Source organism: Caretta caretta, chromosome 3, assembly GCF_965140235.1.
Source record: "Caretta caretta isolate rCarCar2 chromosome 3, rCarCar1.hap1, whole genome shotgun sequence".
NCBI lineage: Eukaryota > Metazoa > Chordata > Testudines > Cheloniidae > Caretta > Caretta caretta.
Genome location: NC_134208.1, coordinates 136,992,357 through 137,014,613, shown reverse-complemented (window position 1 = coordinate 137,014,613; position 22,257 = coordinate 136,992,357). Strand labels below are relative to the sequence as shown.

The following is a 22,257-nucleotide window of genomic DNA, read 5'->3' as shown; positions in this document are numbered from 1 at the left end:
TATAACTTACTGATTAATGACAAATATTTTCCCTTTTAGCCTTGCAGAACAAACACAGCCAAGAATAATATGGATTTTATTCCTTATCCTTCAAAAAAGGGCAAAAATTCTGTGCCACTGGTATTAATGCTCACTTCTCTTCAGACTTTTTTGCCACCTTCCATCTGGAATCTTGAAGCCCAAGTCTCAGCCCTCAGACTCCCCTTTTTCCTTCTGGTCATATAGGAAAAATTACAAGGGACAGACGTCTGAAAATAGGAGACGGGTGATTCCAAAGCAGAAATAGGACAAGGTCAAGAGAGTTCGAGAGGTAAGAGGCAGACCCAGATCACAGAATTCTGGAAAAGAAATCCTTTATTCCTGTTCCCTAGGGAGAGGCCCTTAGTTATATCCACAGGCACCTGATCTGATTTTAGATCCAGGACTCCGGCTCTGAAAGTTTCTTTGCTGGGAAAGACACTGAGCCTCTGCGGGCTGGGGCCCTGGGCTTGAGGTGTGAAGGCTCTATAAAACAAGCATAATTTCTGGAGAATATGCATCTTTGCTGTTTTTTCAAATGTTCTCAAAGGTCAGCAGCACCATGGGATGCATCTAGCAAGTGGGAATGGACAGAGGCCACCTTGAAAGAGAAGAATGTCATTTTGTGAAGTGCTTGACAAGCTGAGGGAACTGACAAATCAAAGAATTTAAATCTTTACCGTGTCTAAGGAAGCAGCGGCACGGAGATCTGGCAGAAAGCCAACTTCAAGGAGATGTAGAAGGAAATCCTGGTCCTCAATTCCATAGACTCTGTCAAGGAACAAAACCATGGCTGCCTTGTGATCTGGGCAAAACCCCGCTGACATGTCAGGTTCCACCACAGTACCATCTAAAAGGAAGCAATAAGGCTTCAATAAAAAGGATTATTCTGCATAGGTAAGGGTATTGAGTATCTGTTAATATCTGAACATTTTCCACATGTTTATGTTACACAAAGGCAACCAGTTCATAGCTTGACTGAATAAAATGCGTATGGCAACCTAAATCCAGGTAAACCTTATAGTATAAGTATGTGGTCTCATACTCTGGGTGTCAAAGCAGTCACGCTACCTGACTCTCTTATGTAGCATAAGAAAAATACCCTGTAATATATAGTGTTCACTAAAAAGGTCCAATGAAAAGTGAGCAGCAAAATGATTCTGACTTGTATATCCCTGGAATGCAGCACTGGTGAGAATACCTGAAAGGCAGGTTCATTAACAAAGGGAATGAGAACAAGAGATTACAAGAAAAAAATCTCAAAAAGGACCATTTACTAGAAGATCTTAAAAGGTGATGGAAATTCAGAGCTATTTTTTGAGCTTTAGGAAGTTTATACATGAAAACTATCCTTTGATAACACAATCAAGATGCTGGTAGTAAAGGATCTGTATAGTTATGTTTGAAAACATAACAGAAATGCTAATCCTTTTGATATTTTCTTTCCAAATAATTCTTTTTATTCCTGTATTTTATAGAGTGCTGTTTAGTTATAACTTCTGTCTATAATATGTTCTTATTTGTAAGGTAAATTAGCATTGCTGTGTTTATAACACTGTATTAGAATCAGGATATTCTTGTGCTGTAAGTGCTGCACTGAACCAAGCTGCATCCATGCCTGCAAATGCAGTGATAATTCTACTAAATGCCAGCAACATGGGGCTGACCCTGCTCCTGCCATGAGCCCTATGTGGGCTGACTTGGAGTCCCATTGAATTTATTGGGTCTCTGGTGTGACTGGAACAACAGAGACTTGGTGGGGTAGCTCACATGACTGGAGCGCTGGATGGGTATAAACTGTTCAGGAAGGACAGGCCGGGGAGAAAAGGAGGAGGAGGAGTAACTGTATGTAAGAGAGCAGTATGATTGCTCAGAGCTCAAGTATGAAACTGGAGAAAAGCCTCTTGAGAGCCTTTGGGTTAAGTTTAGAGACGAGAGAAACAAGGGTGATGTCGTGGTGGGCATCTGCTATAGACCACCAGACCAGGAGGATGAGGTAGACGAAGCTTTCTTCAGACAACTAACAGCAGTTTCCAGATAACAGGCCCTGGTTCTCATGGGGGACTTCAATCAACCTGATATCTGCTGGGAGAGCAATACATTTTTGGAGAGTGCTGGAGGAAACAACTAGGGGACATGCTCCTCTTGACCTGCTGCTTACAAACAGGGAAGAATTGGTAGGGGAGGTGAAGTGTGTGGCTACCTGTGCAGCAGTGAGCATGAGATGGTTGAGTTCAGGATCCTGACAAAAGGAAGAAAGGAGAGCAGCAGAATACGGACCCTGGATTTTAGACAAGCAGGCTTTGACTCCCTCAGGGAACTGATGGGCAGGATCCCCTGGGAAGCTAATATGAGGGGGAAAGGAGTCCAGGAGAGCTGGCTATATTTTAAAGAAGCCTTATGGAGGGTCGCAGGAACAAACCATTTCAATGTGCAGAAAGAATAGCAAATATGGTAGGCAACCAGCTTGGCTTCACAGAGAAATCTTCGGTGAGCTTAAACACAAAAAGGAAGCTTACAAGAAGTGAAAACTTGGGCAGATGACTAGGGAGGAGTATAAAAATATTGGTTGAGCAGCAGGGGTGTAATCAGGAAGGTCAAAGGACAACTGGAGTTGCAGTTAGCAAGGATGTGACGGGTAACAAGAAGGGTTTCTACAGGTATGTTAGCAACAAGGTGGTGGTCAGGTAAAGTGTGCTACCTTTGCTGAATGAGGGAGGCAACCTAGTGACAGATGATGTGGAAAAAGCTGAAATACTCAATGCTTTTTATTGCCACGGTCTTCACAGACAAGGTCAGCTCTCAGACTGCTGCACTGGGCAGCACAGTATGGGGAGGAGGTAAGCAGCCCTCACTGGTGAAAGAATAGGTTAAGGACTATTTAGTAAAGCTGGACATGCAGAAGTCCATGGGGCCAGATCTAATGCATCTGAGGGTGCTGAGGGAGTTGGCTGACGTGATTGCAAAGCCATTGGCCATTATCTCTGAAAACTCGTGGCAATCGGGGGAGGTCCTGGACAATTGGAAAAAGGCAAATATAGTGCCCATCTTTAAAAAAGGGAAGAAGGAGAACCCGGGGAACTATAGACCAGTCACCCTCACTGCAGTCCTTGGAAAAGTCATGGAGCAGGTCCTCAAGGAATCCATTTTGAAGCACTTGGAGGAGAGGAAGGTGATCAGGAACAGTCAACATGGAGTCACCAAGGGCAAGTCATGCCTGACCATCCAGATTGCCTTCTGTGATGGGATAACTGACTCTGTGGATATGGGGAAATCAATGGATGTGATATACCTTGACTTTAACAAAGCTTTTGATACAGTCTCCCACAGTACTCTTGCCAGCAAGTTAAAGAAGTATGGGTTAGATGAATGGACTATAAGGTGGATAGAAAGCTGGCTAGACTGTCGGGCTCAAGAGTTAGCAATCTTGGAGCCGGTTTTGTTCAACATCTTCATTAATGATCTGGATGATGGGACGTATTTCACTCTCTGCAAGTTCGTGGCTGACACTAAACTGGGGGGAGAGCTAGATACACTGGAAGGTAGGGATAGGGTCCAGAGTGACCTAGACAAATTGGAGTATTGGGCCCAAAGAAATCTGATGAGGTTCAACAAGGACAAGTGCAGAGTCCTGCACTTAGGACAGAAGAATCCCATGCACTGCTACAGGCTGGGGACTGACTGGCTAAGCAGCAGTTCTACAGAAAAGGACCTGGGGATTTCAGTGGACAAGAAGCGGATATGAGTCAATGGTGTGCCCTTGTTGCCAGAAGGCTAACAGCATACTGGGCTGCATTAGTAGGAGCATTGCCTGTAGATCGAGGGAAGGGATTATTCCCCTCTATTTGGCACTGGTGAGGCCACATCTGGAGTATTGGTTCCAGTTTTGGGCCCCCCACCACAGAAAGGATATGGACAGATTGGAGAGAGTCCAGCAGAGGGCAACAAAAATGATTACGAGGCTGGAGCACATGATTTATGAGGAGAGGCTGAGGAAACTGGGCTTATTTAGTCAGAAGAAGAGAAGAATGAGGGGGGATTTGATAGCAACCTTCAATTACCTGAAAGGGGGGACGTTCCAAAGAGGAGGGAGCTTGGCTGTTCTCAGTTGTGACAGATGACAAAACAAGGAACAATGTTGCAGTGGGGGAGGTCTAGGTTGGATATTAGGAAACACTATTTCACTAGGAGGGTGGTGAAGCACTGGAATGGGTTACCTAGGGAGGTGGTGAAATCTCCATCCTTAGAGGTTTTTAAGGCCTGGCTTGACAAAGCCCTGGCTGGGATGATTTAGTTGGGGTTGGTCCTGCTTTGAGCAGGGGGTTGGACTAGATGACCTCCTGAGGTCTCTTCCAGCCCTAATCTTCTATGATTCTATGTTGGGCCCATATGTGGGTGCAGGGCTATGCCCAGGAGGAGTTAGTTGCAGGATCAGGATCACAGTGTACATCTAAACTAGAGCTGGAAGGTGTAAATTCCAGTTTGAGGAGATATACCGGCACTAGCTCAGATCAAGCTGGCACACTAAAAATAGAAGTGTAGCCACTGTACATGGGCCATGGGAGGGACTAGTCACCTCAAGTACAATCTGATCTGAGTACATACTTGGGGCAGCTAGTCCCTCTCACCTCTGTGGCTACACTTCTATTTTTAGTGTGGTACCTCAATCAGAGCTAATGTGGGTATGTTAGAATTTTAACTTACCTTCCAGCTCCAGTGTAGGCATACTATAAGTTCTGCTGGAGATAAAGAACAAACAACAAGATTGTGGTGCCAGAACTAGGGGTTAGATTACCAGTCTCTCAGGAAAAGAGACGGCGAGTTGGATTTTTAAAAAATTTTTGTAGAAAAATAGAGAAAATATGTTTGTGGGTATAAAGACATGGATTGTCCCTATGTTCCCATTGGGGAGCTGCCGATGTGCCACACCTTAATTTCCCCTGATTGGGACAGCAATAAATTCCCTTCAACAGCCCAGGGCAAGGACAATCCAACACACACTAACAAAATAGCATGTCCCTTCTAACAAGCTTTCTGGACAGGAGCCGTCACAATAAACGGTTTGTAAGGTTCTCACCTCAGCACCCTAGTTCAGAACTCCCAAATGTTGAAGTTGACAAAACAAAATCTGACTTTGGTGTGGTTAGTCTGTCAGAGAAACCACCACCCACTGCAACCTGCAGGGCTCCTTGTCCCCCCACCCTCCCAGGCTCACTTAAGCTTTCTGCTGAATGCTGTTTAACGCAGCCTCACCCTAGGGCAGGGCAGTTCCTCCTTGATTACACCCCAGGCTGTCAGGGTCCTGTGCTCTAGCTTTTCCTTTAAAGGAGCAGCACACTCCATCACAGTGGGATTATTTTAAAAAAGGTCTTAAGGGGTTCTTCGTATCTATTTGTTAGTATTTTCCAGAAAAAAAGAAAAAAACTTTATCTGAAACCTACCAAAAAAGAACAGCATCTTAAAGGCTTAAAACAAAAAAAAATTCCTTAAAAAGCAAACAGAATGTGCTAAAAGTAAATAGTATGTGCTAAAGTGGGGATCAAGCTCCAGTTTCTGGTGTCAGCATCACAGCCGTACTGTCACCCTTCCCCTCCAGCAACACAAACATGGAGGAGCATGAACAGCCTTTTGATACTTGTGCCCAGTGCACATACTTCAGGAAAGAAGGTGCTCCCAGTGCTATTATAGATTCAGAAATGGTAATGTTATGGCACTGTGATAAAAGTAGGGCTCTATAGTAAAAAGTGAGGGGCTTGTTCCATTCTCTGAGTGTCAATATATTCTGAAAATACAGAAATGTTGTGTTTTATTTGCCAAGAATGAAAACAATAAATAATGTTTATGGTATATTAAATGGAACGGTTTAAATTAAAAAAATCAGATAGACTTTTTAATAAAAGCCAGATATGAACAATAGAACCTGTCTTAAGTGTTACCACAAGAAGCCAGCTAATTTTGCTTGCTGAATAAATTGCACAGGAAACCTAAAGGATACATTAAACTAGTTCCTTAAAACAGAGGGCGCTTAGAAGGTGATCCTTCATGAAACTTATCTTGTTCTATTCCCAGTAATTAGCCTTCTCTACTTTCCCTCCTGTGCACCTTTAAAATTCCCACTTTGTCTACCATTATTAGATCTGATGGCCATTGTAGACCCAATGACGATCCCACTGAAATCAGTGGAGGTTTTGCCACTGATTTAAAAATGGACATAGAATCACTATCTAGAAAATCAAAGAAAGTGGTATGACTTTTCTAGTTCACATCATGAATAATTAAATTCCCCAGTGTGGGAAATATGGATATAAATATTCACATATTAATAGCAAAATTCAAAAGAATGAGTTGACGCGGGAGAAAGAAATGCACTGCAATCATCTTACCTTTAGCTATTGTTGGCATGTGGAAAGGAATGCTAATTACACCCACCAGATCTTCCAGGGGAATCAAAGACCGCAGAATTGACCTGATCCTAATGGCTTCCCCTTTGCCAGCATGGATTAGCTAATGGAAGAGTAACAAAAAATTAACATTTTTTTCCCTGTAACTATATTTGCCTGCATACTCTAGAAACCTTCAGAAGTACACATTTACAAGAATGAGTGCTGAGCCAAATGATAAAAAAACATACACATTTCACACAATATATATTTCATTTTTTTTACCCAGATGCAAATTTGTGGGACTTAGTGCTATAAAGGTTTTATTATTAATGTAAAATGACTACATTTTCATGGTGAAATGCTGAGACCCCTGGGAAGAGGGCAGGGTGTCAACGTGTAGTAGGCTTGGTGAAAGAAAATCCATGAGATGCTGATGAGTTCAGCTATTCTATCATCATCAGCTTCACTGTCTTAGTTAGCTTACGGCTCCTTCAGGGTGACCATGGGTTTATGAAAACTAGTCAAAATAATGACAGGTTTCAGAGTAGCAGCCATGTTAGTCTGTATCCGCAAAAAGAAAAGGAGTACTTGTGGCACCTTAGAGACTAACAAATTTATTTGAGCATAAGCTTTCGTGAGCTTTTATTTTATGCTCAAATAAATTTGTTAGTCTCTAAGGTGCCACAAGTATTCCTTTTTTAGTCAAAATAATGTTTATTCTTCAAACAAAACAACACAAAAACACATACAGAGAATTTATAATATAGATACTTCCAGTTTTTGAGGATGCCTAACCCTGTATAAACCTGACATTTGGGGGAACCTGTGCAAGACAGTGTTATTTAGAGAAATGAGGCCATAGTTTGAACTTCAATGAGCACAAGTGGTTCCTACCTTATACTTCCCACTCCCACTTGTTAGTTTGCCTCATCCACTTGTTGCATCTAGTCATAACCCAGGCCCCAGTAATGAAAAAAATTACATACATATTTAAATATGGGAGTAGCCCTAATAAATTTGGCGAGACCACTGACATGCATCAAGTTAAGCATATGCATAAGCCTTTGCAGGACTGGGGCCTAGACTGTAAACTCTCCGGGGTGGGGTCTGTCTGTTTATCATATATCTGTATAGCTCCTAGCACAAAGGACCCTGATCATTGACTAGTATCCCTAGGTGATGCTAATACAGTACAAAGATCATGGTGGAATACCACAGTCTATCTTTGGGAGTGGAATTGATTGTTCATGTTTTAATGGATGGCAACATCATTTTTACTTTCTTTTATATGTGAGTGATGTGAGTTCAAGTGTATGTAATGCGAGTAAAAAAATACTGCTTGTTGTTTAAGAAATAGTTTACAGCTGTGAAAAGAGAGGGCAGTTTGGTCTGGATAGTCTCACTACCACATGGGAGAACTTAGTTCAAGAGTATCTCTTTGATGCTTCAGGCAACTTTATGGGATATTTTCAGTCTCCTCGTAGGAAAGGAGGCAACCTGACATTTTGCTTTGTTCCTGTTAGCGACTGCAGAAATGCACAATGGGTTTCAGTGAGAGACAAAACAGGGAAGATTCAGGGGTTCTCCAACATTTTTCTTTGACTAAACCTTCTCGTGTATTCGGGCAAAATGGTGATCTTAGAGCCATGTGGTATATCTTGACTGATGATTCTCTGCTTTCCCTACAAGCCCATACATACTGGTACACCCATTGGAAGTTCTGCACATGTAATAAGGGAAAATTACTGGAGCTCAGATGTGCCACACAGATTCTGAAGGCAGAATTTTGCCTCTGCACAGGTTACATGGAAATCCTTAAGAAACTGGTTTCAGAGGAACAGCCGTGTTAGTCTGTATTCGCAAAAAGAAAAGGAGTACTTGTGGCACCTTAGAGACTAACCAATTTATTTGAGCATGAGCTCAACTGGCAACTGGACATTGGTTTTAACTAATATCAAAATGATCCCACATACAGTTTATTTAAATCACATCTGCACATTTAAATATTATACTGGCATAACATTGTTTCAATACTAAGGGATAACATGTATTGCAGTGAAAAGGCCAATGAACTAAAATACCAGACTATCAGTAAGAAAACAGCTGTACTTGCAGAGACAAAAACTTACATGCATTTCAGGGGCACAACGTCCTAAGAGGTCAATCAAAGCAGCATAAAAGGTCATGATGGCATTTCCCATGTGGATAGTGTCATCTTCTTCTTCCATCTCACTTTTTATTTATTTGTGACAGGAAACAAAATACAAAAAAGACAAGAGTTTTTCATCAGCTATGAAATCAACACAAAGTTGGAGCCAAAGTCAGCTCACACTTACACTGGTTAAAATCCAGGGAGACTCCATCACCCTCAGAGAAGTTATTCTGGATTTATACTGAAGCAATTGAGAGCAGAATTTGGTCCTCAGTGATCATACTGACATTTCCATTCTTACTTTTTAACCTTTCGTTTTCTACTGTGCAAGCTATGTAATCCAATTTCAAGCACTCCTCTTTCAATAGGGGCAGCATTGCAGCAAGAGTAAAGTAACTAAGAAAGAGAATCTGTGTTTGTGGAGTAAAGATGCATTTTTTTTAACCTGAAAATATCTAAGGCAGCCATGTTGAGGCTTGGGCTGGATCCCCGGCTCTAGGACCCTGAGAAGTGGGAGGGTCCCAGAGCTTGGGCTGCAGTCTGAGCCCAAACGGCTATACTGCATTTAAGCAGCCCCTTAGCCTGAGCCCCACAAATCCTAATCAGCTATTATGGGACAGCTGTGGGTGTCTAACTCCAGGGCAGACATACCCTAAGACTCCATCCAGCCCTATGGTGTTTGAGGAGAACAATAGAGGAAGCACAAGCTACATGCAGTCTCTCCCTAACTCCACAACAGGAGACTGGTTCCTACCTACACCTGACTGATAGGAGCAAGAAGGAATCCTAAAGATGCTGTGCATCTTGAAAATAGTCATCCAGACTGACATCTGTGAGTTCAGGGACAGTTGCAGGGGCCTCACTTGGCTGAAGATGCACACCCAATGGAATTTTGGGAAGAGGAGAGAATATTTCCTGCCCCACATCGTCAGATTATGTGATAATATTTTAAAAATATGGTAAAAAGAAATACTGAATTCCATAAATAGGATTATAAAACAAAAGGTGTAGGTAAACTGAACAGCCCCATTGCACCTACAGAGTTTTACTGGATCCATTACTTGGGGAAGGTCCATCTCTAGTAGAATCTTCTGATATTTTTATTGCTTCCTCCATGGCAGCAAGTAACCCGTTACCTCCTTCCCCTCTCAATGCTGGACCAAAGCACTCAGGACGACGAATAAGTAGCCTGACCACAACATTAGCATTCTCTTCAACACTCTCTCCTAGCATCATACAGAAAAAATATTGGTAAATGGATCCATTCAGTATACATCTGAGATATGATCTGATATAAGGTGGGTGATGAATACACATTACATATGCATCAGTACAAGGCAGATTGGACTTAAATATGAAAGACAAAATTCAACTTTATTCAGCTGTTCTTAAAAAAAAATCAGATGTATGAAATTGTGTAATGCCAATAGAAAGAAGCAAAGAAGATTAGTGTTTACATATTTAAATTCTTTCACTCTTCTGTTGTTCAATTCTGCCTTCAGAAATTTCATATGATTAACACTTACTTGATATTGTGAAATCAAAGAGACGGAAAGTGTTAGACCTTGTGTGAATTTCATCAGCATATAGCTAAAAGATTTATAAATGAAACTCAACAAATCTAGTAGCATGGTTATAAGCTATTAGACCAATAGGATGAAGCTGAATTTTATATTACACGCACACAACTTCTGATGATTATTGCAATGAAAGTTAAGTATACATTAACAGAATATTTATTTCACTTAATTTTAAATTAAGTTATGGTCCAAAAAGTGACTAACACATATGCCATTCACCTGTGGTAAAATTCGTACCAGTGCCAGAGGGCTAGTGCAAGAATCAATGCACCAGTTAAACACTTAAACCAGATCTTATATAGGCTTCCTGAGCCATATAAGTTTACTTTGTTCGTAATGTCATGACCTTTGACTGTATCTGTAATTTAAGTGCCTGTCTGTGTGGCGATTTAGCGCCCAGCAAGCTGGGGCATGAACCTAGAGTGCTCCAATCTGCTGTGTACTAAGAGGCTGTGCGGATCCTGCTGCTATGCACTACAGAAAATTTAGTGTGCTATAGCAGTCCACATAGCAACTTAGTGCATGGCAAGCTAGAGCACAGTAGAGTCAGACCTCAGCTTTCTGTGCAATAGATCACCATGTAGACAAGCCCTCAATGACAAATTTTACATATACAATTATTTAAACATTACAGAACAGTACCATTGCAAAAAACTGCAAAGCGAAGAAAATCCAGATACCGCTCTCCTTCAACTGGATTCCATCCAATGTCTGGATATCCCTTAAAAACCAGCAAAGGGCAGCTTTGCAAACCACATCCAGCCAAATAGCGAACTACCTAAAAATAAGGTAAGATGAAAAAAGACAAACATTTATTGTTGAAAAGGAGAAAGTTACTGTTTTTAAAAGGTAGTTTACTCAAACTCCCTCCAATCTGGCTTCCACCCTCTAAGCTCCACTGAAATGGCTCTAACTAAAGTCTCGAATGACCTCCACTTGGCCAAATCTAAGGACTAGTACTTCATCATCATCATCATCCTCAACCATCATCTACCAAACATGATCTACATCATGAAATCTTGTCCTCTCTCTTCTCTTCCTTCTTCTCTCATCATTCCTTCAGCACTTTGTTCAGCACTTCTCATTTCTGCTCCAACTTTCAGCGAGTGTCCCAAATGACTCTATTCTTAGTTCCCTCCTGTTCTCGCTTCACACTCTATCCTTATTCAAAAATAAGTTTACAACTAGTCTCTTTATCCTGACACCTTTCAGATATGCTCTTCCATTCTAACCAATCTCCTTCTGTCCAAACTAAACTCTTGGCCTGTTGTTTTTTTGGACATCTTACCGATATCCAGGCATCAACTTAAATTCAATGTACCCCAAAATGGGCTCTCATTTCCCTCCTGTCCACCAACCTGGCCTCTTCCCACTTCCTCATTTCTCACTCACCATCGACAACAATTCCATCGTCCCTGAGACACAGTCCTGTCACATGGGTGTCATCTTTGATTTGGCCATTCCTCTAGACCCACAAATCCAGGCTACACCTAAGTCATCCTGCTTCTTCCTGAACATCTCTAAGATCCAGCCTTTCTGTAAGTGCAGATAAAACTCCCATCCAAACTTTCTTCATCTCAGGTCTTGACTACTGCAATCACCTCCTTGTTAACCTTGGAAAATGCCATCTTGCCCTTCTTAAATCCGTTGATGCTGCTGCAAAAATCATCCTCCTGACTTGGAGTTCCAGTTATCTCACCCTCCTACTTCTCTCCACTAGTCCCCCTCCTTCTCCACATCAAGCACAAATTACCTGTCTACACTTGTATGGCCCTTCAGAACTTAGCGCCATTCTACATTTTATGATACTGAGATGTCCTCTCTGCTTTATCACCAACCTTTAATGACCACTAGTTGAATCTTCCTTTAAACACATTTGCACTTACTCTCAGGCTGCTCTCACACATGAGAGGAATGCCCCAAAAAAATCTGCAAAGCCCTTAACATTTTCTTCTTCATGGGAAGATCTATCGTAGAAAATTTTGCCAGTTTGACTACACCAGAACACCTGAACCAACAAAACCCTCCCAGCGCAGACACTGTTATATCAGTATAAAATTGCTTATACTCTTACAGCTTATGCCAATTTGGGGAACAAGCATAAGCACTTTTATGTCAATATAACTATGCCTACATGAAAACAATGAGGAGTCCAGTGGCACGTTAAAGACTAACAGATTTATTTGGGCATAAGCTTTCATGGGTAAAAAACCCACTTCTTCAGATGCATGGAGACTACACTGCAGCTTTTACTGATTAGCTATGTCAGCAAAAAAATCACTCCCTTATCCAACATAATAACTATGCTGGTAAAACTTTTAAGTGTAGATTAAGTCCCAGTACCTCCTTAAAACTCACTTCTGTTGTGATGCCTACAAAACACTTGACAGCGGCTAGGCAGCTGTAGTGCTGTAATGGTTGCTTATTAGGTTAATCATAATTGCTACTTTGTGCATCCCCATATGTGTTATCTTTTGTCTCATACTTTAAAATGAAGCTCTTTGGGACAGGGACTGTATTTTTGTACTTGGCCTAAGACAATCTGGTCTGCACCAGGACTGGGGTCTCTAGGTACTACTGCACTACTGCTACATCATAAAATTTTTCCACTGAGTAAATGTAAAGTTTTCAAATTGAAAATGTTCGAAAGCCTAGCATAGATAATACAAACAGAAGTATCACATGTCCAAGAAATATATGACTTCAGGTAATCCATTACTTGTAGTTATAGATGCTTGTTGATTCATATTTTATGTACCTACACACACCCTGGGAAAATGCTAGAAAAATACTATCATTAACCTTCTCCAGGTCAGGCTCCCTTAAAGCTAGTGCAAGTTCATTGTTATCCATCACAGATGCTGCTGCAACATCTAGAGGGGTTGATCCTCGCATAGAAGGGGAAGCTGTTAATAAAACAGTTGCCAAAGTTAGTAATTTAAATAAAAAATAATAAAGATGCAATAGCTTATAAAAATACAAACGTATCCAGAGGACAAATATATTTACCATTAAAGTTATAATAAACCATGGGGCAAACATCTGAGGTTTGGGCATTAATAACCAACTAGTAGCTGAAAGTCCATGCAGTTGTATGTGTATAATTTGTAATATCATGTGTGAAGAATAAAAACAAGAGATGGCTGACAACTCAAAAATGTGATGCTAACAGACCACGAACCCCAGTGATGACTGAACCTGGTGATATTCTAAACAAAAAGGGCTCTCAGCTGTGCCTGCAGGGAGGGGCTATGCATGCCTGTTCTATGTATTTGCCTGTTTGTGTATGCTGGTTGTGTTGTTTTGTGGGTGGTTGCGTTTTGCTGGGAGGGTTATATGTATGGGGAATGAAGCAAGTGTGTTGCCATGAGGGGCTTTCAACAATGCTTGTAGCTGTTTTTATCACTTCATACTGACAAACAGACATTCTAGACGCACTCCAGGGACAATCCCAGAATTTTATTACACAGATACCACTTAACTATTTTTTTTTACCAATACCATTATTAACACTATAATATAAGCGTTCATGGTGCTGAAATTTCCAAGTGTGAGGCCCATATCAAGTCCCCTTGTAACCTTGTGTTTTCATTCAATGAGAACTTTATGCAAAATTATCTTTTTAGTCTACAAATACAAATGCTTCATTTCAGGTGGAAGATGATTATTGTTTTAGAGGGGAGGGTGAGTGGGAAGTTTAAAGAAAATCCATTTAGACATGGTTTGAGTTATGGATAATTGGGAAATATTTTTCAGATTTAAAATAAAAGGTTTTTTTTCCCTTTTCTTAAAAAAAATGGAAATTAAATGAAACCTCCCCAATGTTAACATAATATTAGCAAAAGATCTCACAGTAACATTGACTAAGTCCAGTACAAACACAATTTAACTGTTTTCACTCTAAACATACTTTTGGGCTATGCTTCTGACATGTAAAAATATGTTAAACATGAAAAATTTGGTAACTAAATTTTTGAGCATCAAAATAATCAGATACAACTATGTAGTCCAGAAGAAAAGCAGTAAAATAAAACAAAAGTGGCATTTCACATTTCTGAGCCTCAGCATAAGCATCGTGGACAAGCTAATGTTAGCACGAAAACCTTACATTGGGATTCAGTTGTGAACTGCCTACCACACCCATGTAAGTGAACAAGCACCAGCTACTCTCCCACCCTCCTTGTACAGGTGGGCAGGCTCTTGGCTCTGCCTCTTCCCTGTACAACCCAGAGCGTCTTGGCCTGTGTGGGTAGGGAGAAAAGCTGTCCCAGGAAAATCCCGGTAGAAAGGGGGAAGCAGGCATTGAACAGTGACTCTTACAGTTAAACTGTTCTGTTAAAGATCTTCAGCTCCTAGAGCAGCACAAATAGACTCTGCCCTTTACATGGGGAGGAGGGAAGGGGGTAATTACAAGGTGCAATCCAACCCAAAGGCATGAAATGATATTTTTGCTGAAATTGTGTCCATAATTTTGAATTCATGTAGGGTGGGCGGTTGTTTATTTATGGGGTTTTCTGCATTAAATAATACAATTGCATAAGGTCTTTTTCACATTTAATAATATAGAAACTTCAAGTTTAAAAAAATAAAATCATGCTACCAAGCAGAATGTTGTGTTTTAAACATGGAGTTTGAAGGTTTTTGTACTGTTTTTCTGTTTGTTCATAACTTATAAATCAATGAAAACATTTAAAACTGTATTTTACACACAATTTAGGATACATTTTATGTTACTACTCACCAAGTCCAACACTGCTGTTTTCCAATAAGTAACTAAGATGATCAAACATAGCCTTTTGATTCTGCCTGCTGATGCGGCAGAAATAACATAGAAAACGACAGCAATTTGCCACCATCTTAGGAAACGTGATTTCCTAGACAAACAAGACTAAGTTAGAGTTGCAAAAATGTCTAAAAATCACCAAAAAATCATCATATGCTGGGTCCTTTTACATATTTGTCTTCACATACTTTTTTTTTGTGTGTGTGTGTGTGTGTAAACACAATTAGGTAGGTACCAATCCCACAAAATGATCTTCCAAGGGCAGATCCCATTGAAATCAACGGGACTCTGGGCAAGTGCATGGTTCATTAAGTTTAGTTGCACAGATTGTGGCCTTAACAAGAAAGAGAACTGGATTCACACCTAAACCCTAGATTCAAACACTGAAATATGGGAAAGTTCAGATGCAGAGCCTGATGTTACAGCCATCTCTAATCAGATGTTTCCAAAAAAAATCTTACTCTAAAACACTCTTCATTTTGGAAATCCCTAAGTATCCTTTTTGGTTTTTATATATATTAGAATCTTTTCCACATACCATGCAGATCAAGAATCCTTTGAAACCAATACCTATAAAACATAGTAGGTTATAAATGCTTTTGGCTGTCCTTCCTTTCCCATGTGAGAATATAGTACTGCTCGTATCCTATTCTAAATTCACAAACAAAAATGGAATCCTTGTAATGTAATATTATTAGGATAATAATTAGAAGATATACAACTTTTTCAGGAAAAGGTGATTCTACTCACTAAGAACTTGACCTTATATTGTGCCAATGGGAAAAGAACAGGAGTGTAGGGCTCTCAGCACTTCCATGAGTTTCTGAGCACCTTGCAGGATCAAAGCTTTAAAAGGCCACATTCTAAATTCCCTCTCTTCTGCCAGTGAAATTCTTTACCTTGGATTCTCCTCCTCCGAGTACATTGACCATCACATCCATGACAGTCTCATGCATTCCTAGAGCCCTCATAAGATTAGGATGTTGGTAAAACACTTTATTATTCATGATGTCTCTATAAAGAAACATAATAAGAAAATGGATTAAAATGTACTGTTCAGGGAACACATTTTAATTTCTCTGTCACATGATACTCACACAACTACCAGTCTGAAGAACAAGCCTGCTCTTGCAGTTCTTACCTAGGTATACCGCCCTGTGTTTGCACAGGGACAGAAGGACTGGGCACAAATAAAGTTAAGTGTTAGAAATTATTGAATTTTATTGATTGATTTCAATCCTTGTAATTTAATGAAATTCTAGAAAATGCACAAAGGATTGAATGCTTATTTCACTGTGTATTACTTACATGGAATGTTCGCAAAGCCACATGATACAGAGATCATAAGTCAAGTTAGAGGCCTTAGTTCAAATCCAGTGGAAAATACCTCGTCATGATGATGGCATATTTCCTCTCCTAACAGGTTAGCTGGATTTCAGCACATTCATACAGTTTGTGCATTCAGTGCACCTGAATTACATACATACCAATTTGATAGAACAAAACTCCTAGGGCTGTCAGAGGGAAGGGAGCAGAGCCAAAGAGGTATCATTCCGCCAGCCTCCGACTGCGTGCTGGACACCATACAGTCCATGGGCTGAGGGGTAATGTGACTGGATGGCATAGAGGGGGGTGACAAGTAGAGCTATTCTCTGCTGCATCATTCCAAATAAAACCCACAAGGAAATTGGCCAAGGGGCAGGCAGAGAGGCATTTAGTTCTGAGTGGGTGGAGGAGATACCCAAGGGGTCGTGCCAAGGTCTAGCACCTTTCACAAAGGCCCCAGAATTAGTAGCATTTCCTCATGGTTTTAGGACATCCATAAGGTTAGAGGGTCATGACCAAGGACATTGTGGATTCTTCATCACTTGAAGTCTTGATTTAAACACTGGATGTCTGTGTAAAAGATATGCTTTAGCTCAGACAGAAGTTATGGGCTTGAAGTAGGAATTATTGAGTGAGGTTCCATGGCCTATATTATGTAGGAGGTCAAACTATATCATCATAATGGTCCCTGCTGGCCTTGAAATCGGTGAATCTAACATTTCCCTGACATTCCCACCCCATAGTGTCACCCTCTTCTTTTTTTTTTTAATAACTAAAGCCTAAATCTGATATTTACTCTAATTTATTTTCATGCCACATAAATATCGCTTAGTACTGTATACTACATAATTTACATAGATGTAACCAATATGATAATTCATAATTATAACATCCTGGATTACCCCTATAAAATTGGTCAGACTGCTAGACGTGTTTTTTAATTAAAAAAAAAGATTTTAATAAACAACAGTCATAGTGGAATAAAAACCAAATACAGTTATCTCACAGAATAGCAATAAGATTTCCACAAAGAGGAAAACAATGCCGCAAAACAGGAGCTGTGGGTAAATGATATTAATAAATTAACCAGTCTAAGCCCAGTCCTTCAGTCCTTACTCCCACTGAAGTCATCGTGATCTCAGCCTGAGTACAGAATGGAAAATGGAACCCGAAGTGATGTGACAATGGAAGCTTCAATTATCCATTAAATAACAATTATTCTGCAGTCAGAGTTTCGAAGATTCATTCTGTCTAATTAAAAGATTGTACTATACAGGACAGAAGTGAAGGAATTTTTTTTTCCAGTAACAGAATGCACATTTGCAAACATTGCCCCAAATAACAGCACTAACAGTACTTGTACCATAGAAATGTGCCAGTTACATCTCCAAGCCTTAGACGTTTGCCTGTGGAATCTCCTATCAAGATCAGAAAAGAATTTAGAGTCTGGATAGGAAAGAGAATTTACGACATGTCTACACCGCCACACAGTTTGGACTACAGAGGTGTGAATAGCAGTACACACCAAAGTACTGTGCTGTAACATCCCTGTGTGGCTGCTGCAGGCATGAACAAAAAGGTTCCTAGTTCACATTAATGTAGTTCTCTTCCAACAGGACTACACTGATGCAAAATAGGAAACCTTTAGTTCATGCCTGCAGTAGCCACACACGGGAGTTACAGTGCTATTCACACCCCAACAGCCCCAACTTCAGGGCAGTGTAGACATGTCTTTAGTTCCAGTTATCCTCCTGTCATCAAGTATTAGCCACATAAAGAACAATAATCGTAAGAACTTTACTGGTTTTCCAATAAATGTTAACTTAAGTGAACTACTGCTCAAGAGAACATTCTTTCCTTTCTAGTGCACTTCAGCAATGCAGCTTTAAACATGAGCACCAATTTTGAAAATTATGGTGTCAATATTATTTTACATAAAGATAGAGATGTCTAATAAACATGAATATTTTTTACAGTACAATTTAAAAGCTGTAGCAAGCCTACAAATTATATACAACGTAGAAATAAATTTGAAAGCAATGTGCCTCAGGTCAGAGGAAAAATGACTAGATAATTATAAATGAAGCAACAGTATTGTTAATTCTCCTGCTAATATTGTGAGTCTTGTGATATTTGCTGTTCTTCTTTTAGCTTCTGCTCCTGGAATTATATGATTATGTAACTCAGCTTTAGTTAAAAAAATGGTTGTGAAGAAAAGCTTGAAAACATGAACACTAAAATCTAAAAACCAGATGCATCAGCCACACTACACAATCTCTGTAGTGTAGCTGGCAGCTGTGTCATTACTAATAGTGCTTAACTCTATTAGCCCCTAATGACTTAGGTGCCCCCTCTGCCTGTTCCCCAGACAAGCCTTCAGGTCAAAGTTGCTATGGGATCTGTACCAGGAATCTCCAGCCAGGAAAGCTGCTCCTGCTACGTGCCACTACGTGCCTGGCATCTACTCTGTGTGCCCTGGGCCATGACCTTTTTAAAAAAGAGGGGCAAATCAAATCTTTCAGGGAGGCCACAGGCAGGCTGCTTTGGCTGTGTTCAAGAGCCTTAATTGCTTACTACTCTGAATAGCCATAAACTCTTCTATCTCTACACCACACCATGGCTTAGATTTTCCTCCTTCATTGGGAACTGAGCCGTCCTGGACATATAAGACACTTCAAGGATGGGCCAGTGGTATCAAGGACAAAGACTCTTTGAAAGCATAACTCTTACAATACTTGGCATAATTACTGAGCATATTATAAAGTGTGACAACTGAAAGACTCTGCTGTATTAGCTTATCTGCTGTATCTCTGAAATAACACTGTGATGAAAAAGACCTGAAGAAGAGCTCTGTGTAGCTCAGAAGCTTGTCCCTTTCACCAACATAAGTTGATCCAATAGAAGATATTATCTCACCCACCCCGTCTCTTTATTATGATGAAAAAGAAAATTGTGCCTTTAAATGTGATTGAGCAGTGCTCCCATTTATCCACTGGAAGAGACAGATAGTTGACACTAAAAGAACAGGAGTACTTGTGGCACCTTAGAGACTAACAAATTTATTAGAGCGTAAGCTTTCATGGGCTAGAACCCACTTCATCGGATGCACAGAATGGAACATATAGTAAGAAGATAGATAGATAGATATACACATTACAGATAAGTTGGAAGTTGCCATACAAACTGTGAGAGGCTAATTAATTAAGATGAGCTATTATCAGCAGGAGAAAAAAACTTTTGTACTGATAATCAAGATGGCCCATTTAGACAGTTGATAAGAAAGTGTGAGGATACTTAACTTTAGGGAAATAGATTCAATATGTGTAATGACCCAGCCACTCCGAGTCTCAATTCAAACCCAAGTTAATGGTAGCTAGTTTGCATATTAATTCAAGCTCAGCAGTTTCTCACTGGAGTCTGCTTTTGAAGCTTTTCTGTTGCAAAATTACCACCCTTAAATCTTTTACTGAGTGGCCAGAGAGGTTGAAGTGTTCTCCTACCAGTTTTTGAATGTTATGATTCCTGATGTCAGATTTGTGTCCATTTATTCTTTTGCGTAGAGACTGTCCAGTTTAGCCAATGTACATGGCAGAGGGGCATTGCTGGCACAGGATGGCATATATCACACTGGTAGATGTGCAGGTGAACGAGCCCCTGATGGCGTGGCTAATGTGATTAGGTCCTATGATGGTGTCACTTGAATAAATATATGGACAGAGTTGGCATCGGGCTTTGTTGCAAGGATAGATTCCTGGGTTAGTGTTTTTGTTGTGTAGTATGTGGTTGCTGAAGAGTATTTGCTTCAGGTTGTGGGGGCTGTCTGTAAGTGAGGACTGGTCTGTCTCCCAAGATCTGTGAGAGTGAGGGATTATTTTTCAGGATAGGTTGTAAATCTGTGATGATGTGCTGGAGAGGTTTTAGTTGGGGGCTGAAGGTGACAGCTTGTGGCGTTCTGTTATTTTCTTTGTTGGGCCTGTCCTGTAGTAGGTGACTTCTGGGTACTCTTCTGGCTCTGTCAATCTGTTTCTTCACTTCAGCAGGTGGGTATTGTAGTTTTAAGAATGCTTGATAGAGATCTTGTAGGTGTTTGTCTCTGTCTGAGGGATTGGAGCAAATGTGGTTGTATTTTAGAGCTTGGCTGTAGACAATGGATCGTGTGGTGTGTCCTGGATGGAAGCTGGAAGCATGTAGGTAAGTATAGCGGTCAGTAGGTTTCCGGTATAGGGTGGTGTTTATGTGACCATTGCTTATTAGCACCATAGTGTCCAGGAAATGGACCGCTTGTGTGGACTGGTCTAGCCTGAGGTTGATGGTGGGATGGAAATTGTTGAAATCATAGTGGAATTCCTCAAGGGCTTCTTTTCCATGGGTCCAGATGATGAAGATGTCATCAATGTAGCGCAAGTAGAGTTAGGGGACGAGAGCTAAGGAAGTGTTGTTCTAAGTCAGCCATAAAAATGTTGGCATACTGTGGGGCCGTGTGGGTACCCATAGCAGTGCCGCTGACTTGAAGGTATATGTTGTCCCCAAACGTGAAATAGTTATGGGTGAGGACAAAGTCACAAAGGTCAGCCACCAGGTCAGCTGTGACATTATCGGGGATACTGTTCCTGATAGCTTGTAGTCCATCTTTGTGTGGAATGTTGGTGTGGAGGGCTTCTACATCCATAGTGGCTAGGACAGTGTTCTCTGGAAGATCACCGATGGATTGTAGTTTCCTCAGGAAGTCAGTGGTGTCTCGAAGATAGCTGGGAGTGCTGGTAGCGTAGGGCCTGAGGAGAGAGTCTACATAGCCAGACAATCCTGCTGTCAGGGTGCCAATGCCTGAGATGATGGGGCGTCCAGGATTTCCATGTTTATGGATCTTGGGTAGCAAATAGAATACCCCTGGTCCAGGTTCTAGGCATGTGTCTGCACACATCTGTTCCTGTGCTTTTTCAGGGAGTTTCTTGAGCAGATGGTGTAGTTTCTTTTGGTAATCCTCAGTGGTTTCAGAGGATAATGACCTGTAGAATGTGGAGTTAGTGAGCTGCCTAGCAGCCTCTTGTTTATATTCCAACTTATTCATAATAACAACAGCACCTCCTTTGTCAGCCTTTTTGGTTATGATGTCAGAGTTGTTCCTGAGGCTGTTGATGGCATTGTGTTCAGCACAGCTGAGATTATGGGGCAAGTGATGCTGCTTTTCCACAATTTCAGTCCGTGTGCATCGACGGAAGCAATCTATGTAGAAGTCTGCATCCCTCACAAGACTTGACACACTTATGAGAATGACAGTGAGGCTTGAGCAAAGATTAAAAACCATCAGCCTTTTCATTAAGCCAAATATCTTGGTCTGAGCTCTCAGATGGTCAAAAGCTATTTTACTGCTTGCTGTACTCCCTGGATACAGGAATGGCTAGAGGCAACAGAGACATATTTGTATCTTCTTTACTGGTGGAACATAATAAGAATGGAATTGTTTTCCTTATTCCTTTTAAACATCTAGCTATGATATATCTGCCTCACATTTGGGATAGAATGTAATTGGTCACTGCACTTACAATAATTGATACATTGCTTTCTTTTCAGTGAGCAGCTATTACGGACTCTGCAAGTGTTTGACTTTGTGAATCAATTAAACTATAATCTCTGGTTTCAACTGCATAATTTAGTTAGAAACTAGCCATCTATCAATCCCACAGAGGTGCTATGTACATGGCCCTACAGTTACCTCTTGAACTGTTAAGACAAGGTACTTTGAGCTCTTTCCCATGTGCATAGATCACTTAAGGGCTATCTTAGCAGTGTGTGTGGATTTAAGAATGGATATAAGATGATACATAGAAAAAATGTTTAGGGCAATTTGAAAACGTATATTCCAAGCTTTGGTAAAATTATACTAATACATCAGATATGTCATGGGCTTAAACTTGTAGATAGAACTTTTTTGTGGATAGAACTTTTCTGAAGAGGTTGAGACAAGTCAGACACAACATTTCAAAAATATAAGAGTTCAAAACTGAGCTGATTTCA

The 22,257-nt window shown here is 40.6% G+C and overlaps 1 protein-coding gene across 19 annotated transcripts in view; it reads right to left on the bottom strand.

Moving 5' to 3' along the window:
• RYR2 (ryanodine receptor 2) overlaps positions 1-22,257 on the bottom strand; it is a 719,935-nt gene that overhangs the window by 238,046 nt on the left and 459,632 nt on the right. For all 19 annotated transcript variants that reach the window (XM_075126918.1, XM_075126917.1, XM_075126921.1 and 16 more), the window contains 8 exons: positions 15,816-15,930; positions 14,875-15,007; positions 12,936-13,039; positions 10,776-10,911; positions 9,593-9,779; positions 8,531-8,633; positions 6,402-6,522; positions 699-868 (listed from right to left, as the gene is read on the bottom strand). In XM_075126918.1, coding sequence (XP_074983019.1) covers positions 699-868; positions 6,402-6,522; positions 8,531-8,633; positions 9,593-9,779; positions 10,776-10,911; positions 12,936-13,039; positions 14,875-15,007; positions 15,816-15,930 — 1,069 coding nt within the window. The remainder of the gene's footprint in view (positions 1-698; positions 869-6,401; positions 6,523-8,530; positions 8,634-9,592; positions 9,780-10,775; positions 10,912-12,935; positions 13,040-14,874; positions 15,008-15,815; positions 15,931-22,257) is intronic.